The 11449-nt window shown below is 39.4% G+C and overlaps 1 protein-coding gene across 4 annotated transcripts in view; it reads left to right on the plus strand.

Annotated features, from left to right (window-relative positions):
- The window catches only part of BORA (BORA aurora kinase A activator), a 28345-nt gene extending 19794 nt beyond the window's left edge, over window positions 1–8551 (plus strand). For all 4 annotated transcript variants that reach the window (XM_061435064.1, XM_061435065.1, XM_061435067.1 and 1 more), the window contains 3 exons: window positions 1969–2579; window positions 6868–6999; window positions 8234–8551. In XM_061435064.1, the coding sequence (XP_061291048.1) occupies window positions 1969–2579; window positions 6868–6999; window positions 8234–8299 (809 nt within the window). In that variant the 3' untranslated portion in view covers window positions 8300–8551. The remainder of the gene's footprint in view (window positions 1–1968; window positions 2580–6867; window positions 7000–8233) is intronic.
- The last annotated feature ends 2898 nt before the right edge of the window (window positions 8552–11449 follow it).

Below are 11449 nucleotides of genomic sequence, written 5' to 3' on the forward strand. Positions count from 1 at the left end.
AAGAAAGATGGCAGTTGTAGAGATAAGTTGGTTTTGGAGTGCCCTCCACTGTGTAATCAGACTTTGGTAATCAGATATGTGGGCTTCTCAGGTGGTAAAGAACCATCTGTCAATCCGGAGACATAAGAGATTGAAGGACAGAGGAAGGAGCCTGATGAGCTACAGTCCATAGGGTCGCAAAGAGCTAGACACAAGTGACTTGGCACACACACACAATCAGATATTTATATTTTGTAAAAGTGTATTGTTTGCATAAGGTTTTTAGGTGAATATCATATGGCGGGATTTACATATTTCTCTTTACACTATATCAGTTTCTTTAAAAAAAAATTACAGCACTTGTTGAAAATCATTCCCAATTTACAAAAATCTATTCATGGTAAATACAGTTAGAAAACTGAAAACTATTTTTGTTGGTCTTCCCCTTATATGTGTTCATGTGTATATGTGTATATATATCTCCACTCATGTGTGAACACACACACATAGTTCTATATCCTGCTTTTTTCACAAAGCATTTTATTATAAGTATTCATAAGTCATCCAGGTCATTTATTATTGTCTGAAACCATGATTTTTGAATCACTGTATGATATTCCATTTCACGGATGTACCTTTGTTTTTAATCATTGGTAAACATTTAGATTATTTCTAATTTTTCCTTGTATATACATTGTATTGTATATATTTATTTCTTTAGGTTAAAATCTCAGAAGTAGAATTATTTGGTGAGAGGATGACTGTTTTTAAGCTCTTGAGGAATTTTGTCAAATTTTCTTCCTAAGAAGTTGCACCAGTTGAAATTGTCATCAGTGGTGTGTGAGGAAGTTATTTCCCCTCATCTAGCAACACTGATCTTCCCAGTGTTCTTTTTGATGTTTTTTATTGTTTGATTCTTTATGATGTTTGTCGATTCGGTGCATTACAAAAAGGTCTCTTACTGCTTTAATTTCTGCATCTTTAATTTATTACAATGTAGAATTCTTTCCAAATGTTTGTTGGTCATTTGTTTGGGAAGGTGAAGGAATTATGAGTTCAGACATCAGAATTTTTGTTCAACAAATGGCCACTCATTGCTTTAATTTCCCTACTCTTTATTATTTGTGTGGCCAAACACTTCATGAGTTCATTTACCATTGGGAGGATTGTTTATGTGCTTTGCCCATTTTTAAAACTTTTGTTTTTATTAAGCTAATGAAGTGTTGTAAAAAACTATTAACTTTTAAGGCATTTTTATAGTTTCATTTACCATCGTTAAGCTCTTTATTTTTGCAGACCTTGTTGCGCAATCTTTTGTTTGCCTTTTAATGTTGCTTACAGTGTACACCTGGGGCTTCCCAGGTGGCACTAGTGGTAAAGAACCCGTCTGCCAATGCGGGAGACATAAGAGACACAAGTTCAATCCCTGGGTTGGGAAGATCCCCTGGAGGAGGGCATGGCAACCCACTCCAGTATTCTTGCCTGGAGAATCCCCATGGACAGAGGAGCCTGGCGGGCTACCGTCCATAGAGTTGCACAGAGTCGACACGACTGAAGGGACTTAGCACTCAAGCAACTTAGCACGCAAGCATGGGTAGTATTTTACCTAAAGACAAACAGATTATTACATATTTCATTTACCAGGTTATTTTGCAGCTGTCACTGGTTTGTTCTATATCTTGGATTTGAACAGCATTGCTGTAACAATATGTTTGTGAGGAAATGATTTTCAGGGAATAAAATATTTTGTTTAACTACAAAAGGGAAAGCGCCAGAGTTTGAAGAGCCTCGCCCTGCCTATGGATACACATTTGTTTGTGATGTTATTTTTGACACCAAGATTTCACTTAGGAAACACCACCACTGTTAGAGACATCCGGTTTTGCTGTCGTGGACTGTGATGATGACCATTTAGTAATGGCTTTTCCATTTCACATGAGGTGATTTTTTCCTTCCCCATCTATTTTTTTTCCCCTCCCTGTCTTTTAGAACAAAGGAAGTTTGCTTTTCATTCTCCTGATGCTTCATCTGGAACCAATTGTAATGGGATTACCAATCCATATATCAGAAGTCCTTACATAGATGGCTGCTCACCAATTAAAAATTGGTCTCCTATGAGACTGGAGATGTGCAGAGGAGGTGCCCAGTATCGGACCTCACTGATTCGAGTTCCTTTCACTCTTGAGGCTCGTAGCGAAGAAGAAGAAGACCAGGCAGCTGTTCCTTCCACAGACGCCTCAGCCCCAGTCACGGGCATGGCTGGAGTCCACCTGCCGCAGTTGGGCAGTGACACGTCTTCGTGCGGCGCGCACTTGGTGGTGACCGCCATGTCTATTACCCAGAGCCAGTCCGGAGCTTCTGAGAAAGAACTGGAACTGCTGCAGGATGTGGAGAGTGAGAAGAAGAATAACACTGTGGACATGGTCGATCCCATCGAGATAGCCGATGAGACCACCTGGATTAAGGAGCCAGTTCATAATGGGAATTTACCTGTGGCAGATTCTGTGAGCGGGATGGCTTTCAGTATTGAAAACTCTCACATGTGCTTGTCACCTCTCGCAGAAAGCAGTGTCCTTCCCTGTGAAAGCAGTAACATTCAGGTAAGGCGTTTGAATGTTCTGGAGTCCTTTCCTTGCTTCCTTGGTGTTCTGTAGCCTTTTCTTCATAAGATTATAGTAAGAAAGAAAATGGGTTTGGGACCTAGCTTTCTCGTGATTAAGACTCCTGGCTTCCACTGTAGGTGGGGTGGGTTTGATCCCTGGCCAGCAGCTAAGATTGGACATGTCCTGGGTCATGGCCAAAAAAAGAGAGAAAGACAGAGAGAGAAAGAAATAGGCTAAATGTGGAACCTATAGCATTATATATTGTTTTCTTGAATCAGCACTAGATGATATCAAGAGGGTTGTCTTCTTTGGCCTGGTGATGCATATTTAATAATCATATTCACTGATAATTCTGTGGAGTAGGAAAAAAGAGCAGATAACTGCTAGAGTCTGGCAACTTCTCAGGGTTCACCTTTCTTTCCTGTGGAGCTAGTTCCAAAGGAATTCAGTTTGTGGTATAGCTTTGTATTCTAAAAATACAATAGTTTTGGTTTTTCTTTTATATGATTTAGGGAGAAGACATAGTTGAGAATAATTTTATGTATTTTTTTTTTTTTGTACTTTTAAAAAACGTGATTTATAACCGCCATTTTTTCATTTAATCATACATTTCCTATTTTGTAGTATCAAATATCAGGAAGGCATGATTCATTTGACAAATGCGGTTCACAGCGAGCAGCTTCCTTTCAGAAAGACATTTGTTTCATTAATTGTCATATTCTTTGAGTTGGGAGTTTTGAAAGAACTTTAAAATAGTCAGAAAGGCAATTCTACCTCCAATTTCATAGTAACAATGTCTAACACTTACGTAGCTGTTAAAATATACCAGGCATTATTTCAAGTACTTTACATATGTTACTTTGTTTAACCTTCTTAATAGTCCTATGAAATAGATGTACCCTTGTCCCCATTTTACAGATGAGGAAACTGAGGGTCAGAAAGGATCAGTAAATTGCCTTTGTAGTTAGTAAGTGGTCAAGCCAGGATTCCAATCTTGGCAGTCTGGCTTTAGAGTCCACATTCTTTAAGTTAATACTGATCCATAGTAATAGTTAATACTTACACAGTCTTCCACTGTGCCAGACACTCTTCCAGCCTCTTTATACCAATGTATCTAATCCTCACAACTCTATAATGCTATAGTGCTATCAGTTTTGACATGATAAAGTTTAAATCCCATGGAGAGATTTTTAAATGACTCCAAATTACATATACTGCTTTGCTCATATTTTATGCCTATATTGTCTATCCTAACTTCTAGGATCGTTGCTCAGAAAAATACACTAGAATCACCTTTACATATTCCAACTTCTGAATTTGGTTCCTAAATAAAGAAGCACATCAGGTCAAACTTAGTCTTAAAAGTATCGTTAACGTTTTTGCTCTCTTTTTTTCTTCCTTTCTTTCAGAACTCTTATAGAAGCACTAGAAAATACTTTCATAGGCATACAAATTAATCATCCAGTCCAACCACCCATTGGGAGCCTGTCTTACTGCTAAATTGCCATCCACTGTCTCCCTGAGTACGTGCAGGGATGTCCCAGCCTATCTTAGAGGACTGCTCTCCCCTTTACAAGTCTCCTTCCTTAGAAGCTAGAACATAGTTCTTTCTGTCTGTGGTATCTACCAGTCAGTCTCAGCTTTACCTTTTGGGCTTTATCTGTTACCAGAAAATTTTGTAGTTTAGAAATATTTTCATACATTCTTTACTTCCAACCACAGAGGCAGCTCCTGATATTCAAAAATGGCCACATTTCTCAGGGCCTTTTGACTTGCTTTGTTGTGACAGGTTGGCCTCCAGGCATGGAACACAGCTGTGTTCTTGGAGTATCCCTTCATCCTGAGAACTTCCTCAACCTCTCCCATGTTCCTGTGCCCCGTTCTCTTTCCAGGCTTGCTTTTCACTTGAGTGGAACACATTTTCCAGTAGCTTTCTGAGGAAAAGTCCATTTTTCAAGATAGTGCACTTCTGCTGGATTTATCTTTATTCTGTCACGTTTGAGAATTTGGAAATAATTGCCCTTCAGACTTTGACGGGGTTGTTTCGTTGATTCTGTTCTCAGTGTTGCTGGTGAAAGACGTGAAACCATTTGAGTGCTTCACCGTTTTGCACTGGTCTCATTTTACCCCTTTCTGGAGTTAAAGGGTCCTGAAATTGCAGTGATTCTTTGGTGTGGGTTCCTTTTCATCAGTTGTACTGGGCACTCAGTTCCTTGTGATCTGTAAACTCTTGCCCTTCACTTCTTGGATCTTTTCTTGAATATTATCTTCGTTTTTCACTCTTCCCTTTAGAAGTTCTTTTGATTCTCTAATTTAAACAAATCTTTTCACTGTTTTTTGTTTTTAACTCCCTTTTGTTCTAATTTTGGGGAAATTTGCTCAACTTTATATAATAACCCTCTATTTTTATTTCTGCATCTTGAATTTCTAAGCTTTTTTTTTGTTATTGTTGCTTGTTTTGGCCTTGGCATTAATGCAGAAGTCTTGTGGCTGGCAAAGCATTGCGTGGTCTGGCCTTGGCTTTACTCTCCTGCTTTGTTTTGTTTCCCTTCCTTCTCTGTTTCAGTCACATTGGCTTTCCAGAGTTTGAAATACCGTGTTGCCTCCCCTGAGGCCTGTGGGGAGTGGTGAGGTGACCTGTGTCACCTGTTGGCACACAGTAGGCACTGACATTAGTAGAGGCTTAGATGGGAGCTGGCGGGGGGCAAGGGAGGGGGTCAGCCACCATGTCACCTTTTGGGCACCTGTGAATCCTTTCCTTCCTAGAGAGTGGGGCAGACGCCCTGTGTACCATCGTCCCTACATCACGAGAGTTTTGTTCAGATGGAATGTGACTCCCAGGAGTGAACATGCATCCATCCCTGAAAACTAAAGACATTTTTCTTATGATAGAATGGACTTACTAGGCTATTCTGATGTTGGTGATTGGGGCAAATGTAGTTTTCCCTTAGCTGATTATAGTTGGCATATCAGGGGGTTAAGTGCAAGATGACTGCCTTGTGGGTTGTGTTGTTAGGCGTTCAGCACTGTGCAGTTAAGTGCAGTGTGTGCAGTGAATGGACAGAGGCAGGGGGGCCTCAACTCTTCCTGACCTCATCCCAACACTATGAAAGTTATCCTTCCCAAGCCTCAGTCTCCTCATCTGTGCAGTTAATAGGGTGTTGCAAGGAGAAAATGAGAATGATATTACACTGAGTACCATATGGGGCCTGGCACTTTTTTGCTACTGCTGCTGCTAAGTCGCTTCAGTCGTGTCCGACTCTGTGCGACCCCATAGACGGCAGCCCACCAGGCTCCACCGTCGCTGGGATTCTCCAGGCAAGAACACTGGAGTGGGTTGCCATTTCCTTCTCCAGTGCATGAAAGTGAAAAGTGAAAGGGAAGTCGCTGAGTTGTGTCTGACTCTTAGTGACCCCATGGACTGCAGCCTACCAGGCTCCTCCGTCCATGGAATTTCCAGGCAAGAGTACTGGAGTGGGGTGCCATTGGCACTTTTTTAGGCCCTCACAAAATAAATATTTGTCCTATTTGTACCAAAATTGAAGTTTGCTAGAGTCCCTTTTTTTCTTTTGCTCTTTTGGGCTCTAACAGTGTATTGCTGAATGCTACAATTTTAATTAAAACGAAAAGTTGAGCTAACATCTAGAGCTATTATATATACATGGTATTATTATGAAGGTAAGATTTTTTATTTCAACAATAGGTTAGAGTATAGGACGTCTAAAAAATGTGTGTTGTTTTGAATCCTCTTGAAGGTACCATGCCTTTTAGGTAAATTTTATTTAGAGATGCAAGTAAACCTTTAGAGAGACAAGCTTAGTAAATAAATTGCAAGAAGTTGATTGTTATTTTTATTTTCATCCACCGGGTGTGAGCACAAAGTAACAGAAAAATATGTTCTTGGTGCCTTGTTCACTGATTTTAAAGAAAATTACAAGATGTATTTTATTAGAAGGAATTGTAGTAACTACTTTGAAGAACAAACAGTTCTATGTAGAACTACCTTTTATGTTTATATATTGCTTTTAAAATTCAATATAATCAATATTAAATATTACTTGTAGTGTTCAGTTGTGAATGGTATATATAAAGTGATTTAATGTTTTTAAATGGTCTTTATATTTACTTATATAAGCCATATCTAATTATATATATAACATTTTATATAAATATTCTAAAATAAATTTACTTAAACATAAAAGTTTCTGAAAATAACTTTTGTGGTTAAGCGAATTAGTTTGCGGTGTTATCTGTGGTGGTTTTTCTCTCTTCTCATTCCTGGCAGATGGATAGTGGCTATAATACACAGAATTGTGGAAGCAATATTATGGATACCGTTGGAGCAGAAAGTTACTGCAAAGAAAGTGATGCACAAACCTTGGAAGTCGAGAACAAATCTCGAGTTTTTAATACAAAGGTATGGAAAAAACATAGAGCAAGTTTGAGATGGTTGTAGTTTGTATTTTACTAAATGTGACTGTTGTCAGCCTGTTTCTTTTCCCGATTTTACTTAAAACTCCACTATCATCTTTATGCCTCATCCTGTCTTCATTTAACAGCAGGAGAAAGTGCTTCAGACCACTTCATTTTCCTAACTCTTCTGCTATGAGGAAGCATAAGAAGAGGTTGGGGTTGGTGGGGTTGGGGAGCTAATGCTACTTTGGAGCTGGGGCTGAAATTAGTTCCTTTAAACTACAGGGCAACAGGAGGAGAGGGGATCGAATAGGAGGGAGGCGGACCTTTTTGCCTAATATTGTCTCAAAGCTAAACATAAAGAGTTTTGATTATTAGAGAGGGAAACAGTACAATTGAGAGATTCCACATCAACTAAGAACAGGCAAAGGAAAGGACTCTTAAAACCTGAGCCTTCAGAGGTAAGATATATGTATCTAAAAAGCTGAGTATTTATACAAAAGTACACTGTTGACATAGACATTCACTGAACCTCGAGAGGACAGTTATGACTATATACAGGAGACCCTCCATATATCTGCCAGTTTCACATCCATTAATGCAGCCAACCTCAGATCAAAAATACTCGAGGGAAAAAAACTCCAGAGAGTTCCAAAAGCAAAACTTGAATTTGCCATGTGCCAACTATTTACATGCAACTTTTATTTGCCACTATTTACATAGTATTTATACTGTATTAGGTATTTTAAGTAGATTAGAGAGGATTTAAAATATATGAGAGGATGTTTATATGTAAATATCAGTGCTGTGCCCTTTCATATAAGGAACTTGACTGTCCACAGATTGCAGTATCCTTGGGGGGTCCTAGAACCAATTCCCTATCAATACTGGGGACAACTGTATTCATATTTGAAGAATTCCATTATAACTTTAGGCACTAATCAGGAGAATCTGATTTTTATATGCCAATTTAAAATGCAGGCTACACTATTTTACCTTTCCTCCATTTTATCATGAGGTGTGTGATACTAGTTGTCCATTTAAGAGCAAGCAAGCATTAAGATACAGGAAGTACTTTTATGATACAGAACATTGATTTGTAACAAAATATGTCTTCACTATCCCTCTAGAGTGCATAAGGAAATATTTGCATCTAGGTTTTAAAGACAGTTCACATAATAATTGTATCCTTGAATGGTCCTTTTTAAACTGAAAATAAGGTTTTTCTTTTTTCACAGCAAGACCACTCAATGCAAAGGTGTTGGATGAAAACTTCAAACTTGCCTCAATGCAGCAGTCCTTAGGATACCTCTCTCAGAACCAAAGACTATCACTGGACAGCTCCTCATATTTTTTATGCATGGGATCAATAATGTGATCATGATTGGGGAAAAAACTGCTTCAACTAACATGCTGAGCTTTTTTCTTTCCCTCCTGAATGTGAAAAATCAAGGGCTTAATTCAGTGACACAGAAACAACAGAAAAGCTCCTGGAACTTTCAACAAGTTACTTCAGTACAGGTTCATTTTATTATCAATAAATATTTTTATATTGACATTGAGTGATGTGTTTAATAAAAACTTGAGTGACAACTTTGCTTCAGTCCTGCAGGGTCAATGAACTGCTTCTTAGCCTCACTGACAGTACTGATTTAGCATTAGTCTGGGAAGGTGTGGAACTGTGAAGGTGCTATGTTGTATTTTACATAAAAGTATGTGAATATACAGATGAATTCAAATTTGTAACCTTTGTGAAAGGAATAAATCTGATTAAGAAGGGAACTTACAAACTTTGTATTCAGGTTCAGAGTAAATATTCTTTACCTTTGGAGAATGTATACCCAGATTTTACAAATCACCTCTTAAAAAATGTCTCATTTAAGGAATAATAATTCACGTGTAGCCCTAGGAAATAAAGATATCCTCTCATCGTGTCACATCCTCCCTTCCTTCTGTGCACCTTGTAAACTTCCTGCCAGCCTGCAAGGCTTATTTCTTGCTGTGTACCTGCCTTATCCTCCCCTCAGGACCCTAACTATTAAAGCCATCAGCCACCAGTTCCACGGCTGATTAGTGCGTTAGGAAGTCGAGTCCTCAGTCACAGGCTTTAACGTGTGTGGCTCAGTCCTGTCCGACTCTTTGCAACCACATGGACTGCAGCCTGCCAGGCTCCCATCAATGTGATTTCCCAGGCAAGAATACTGAAGTGGGCTGCCATTCCCTTCTCCAGGGGGTCATGGAAACTTAAAACAATCGTACATAAGAGGAATTCTAGATCCCAGGAGTAGGACTTCCTTGGTTGTGCTTTTTTAATAGCACAAGGCGGGAAAAAATGTAGCTGTGACTATAACTTGAATTCAAGTCCCTCCTCTGTCACTTATTACCCGAAATAGGCCATAAACCTCGATCAACCTCTCACCTGTTTGTTACATGGGGATAATAGTCTTTATCCAACAGGGCCTTTTAAATGAAATATTTATGTTGCTTACCATAAGAAATGGCATTTGAAGCATCTTAGATTATCAAGGAAAAGGCTTCAAGGGTGAAAATAAGGTTTCTGGTCATTTTGAGCTACTCAATAGGGACTAGAGCCTGAATTAGGACTTCCTTATAAAAGAGGCACAAGAGAAGAAATCTGGAAAGAGATATATGAGGTCAGTGTAGCCTTGTTTTAACCTGAAACCTTTTTCCTCAACCATAGGGAGACCACGGCCCATGAGCAAAGAATCTTTAAATGGTTGGGAGAGGTGCCACGTGGAAATCAATTTTGTTAAACACATGAAAATTATGAAATTCAAATTTCCCCATGTGTAAATAAGGTTGGAAAGTAGCCATGCTCATCTGTTTACATAAACAGAAAGCAGTCCATGGCTGCTTTCTCTCTGCAAGAGCAGAAGGGTAGAGTGACACAAAGCACCTGGCTGGTGGAGGCTGACACGACTGGCCTTTGTGGACAAGGCTTGCTGACTGGCGCTCTAGGCTTAGTTCACTCATGGCTTTTCCTCTGACTGAAACAAGTTCTGCCGCACTATATGGATGTTTTACTCAGTCCCAGGAAATGGGAACAATTATTTTATCAACTTATTGACCAGAGATCCATCTTTTGTTACCTGGAATGTTTCGATATTCACTTACATAACATATTGCTGGCCACAGGCGGTGGTTTCTGCAGAAATCCCTGGGTCAGTACTGTACTTACAATTACTGAGTGCCTGGATGGATGACTGTACATCTTGTAATCGCTCCCACTTGCTACACCTGCCGGTGTGTGTGCTAGTCTCACTCAATGCCCTCCAAGCTCCTTCAAGGCAGAGATCGTTTGCTTGACTAGGGACAAGCCTGCTACACTGTCAGTACTTTGGAAATTGAATGAGCAAAGTAAAATGTTTTAGGGTATCTCTATCTTGCAGTAAGCCAGGCTTTCTTCCTGCAAACTTATCATGTGCAAAAGTTTAGGTGATTTGCACCATCTTCTCGGCACTATCTCAAAATGTTTTCGAAAATACTGACTTTATCATTAATAATCTTTGTGGTTGACACAGCAGTTGTCACTGGCACACCAAATGCAACACTTCAGTCAACACCTCATACAACCCCTCCTTGCCCACATAATCTGATACAAATATATGCAATTTAAAAGCCATTAATTACCCCCTTTTTATAAGTTAATATGCTGTGACATTTAAAGTGCCCTCTCTAAGCTTTCTTTGAACCCTAATGTGTTATTTTCAGGGACATATCTGAGCTGAAGGTCAAGACTGATGATCACACTTACCTGGTATTAAAAAAAATAACCATTTTCCCAGTCAGATCAAAATATTCTACTTCATCCCTTCACCAATTTCCCAGTCACATCTGTTTACGGAACACTAATAAAATGCAGGTTTTTAATAGCAAAGGAGTACAATGTAAGTTGTGGCCATATGTGTACAAGTTGCTCAGTCATGTTCGACTCATTGTGACCCTTCCCCCACCACCCCCGCCCCACTGACTGTAGCCCACCAGGCTCCTCTGTCCATGGGATTTTCCAGGCAAGAATACTGGCATAGGTTGCCATTTCCTCCTCCAGGGGATCTTCCCAACCCAGGGACTGAACCCACGTCTCTTGAGTCTCCTGCACTGGCAGGCAGATTCTTTACTACTATGCCACCTGGGATGCCCTAATATGAGGTAAATTAAAGATGGCAGAGGAAATTAAATGCTGAACACCCTGACAGCTCTGGACTTCATTGTCTTGAAATCTAAAAATTGCCATCCCATACAGTGACACCTTTCAAGACTTAGATTGTTCCTTGCTTCTAAAAATGTTATATTTTCTCCATAGGAAAATTAGTTTTTTTCTGTCAATAGTAGATAAATTATGCAAGACTCATCTCCTCTTCAGTGAGCAGGTGAGTGCTCCCTTTCAGTGATCTTCACAGATTCCCTCAGTTGCTGTCCTGTCACTATATAAG

This window comes from Bos javanicus, chromosome 12, assembly GCF_032452875.1.
Source record: "Bos javanicus breed banteng chromosome 12, ARS-OSU_banteng_1.0, whole genome shotgun sequence".
NCBI lineage: Eukaryota > Metazoa > Chordata > Mammalia > Artiodactyla > Bovidae > Bos > Bos javanicus.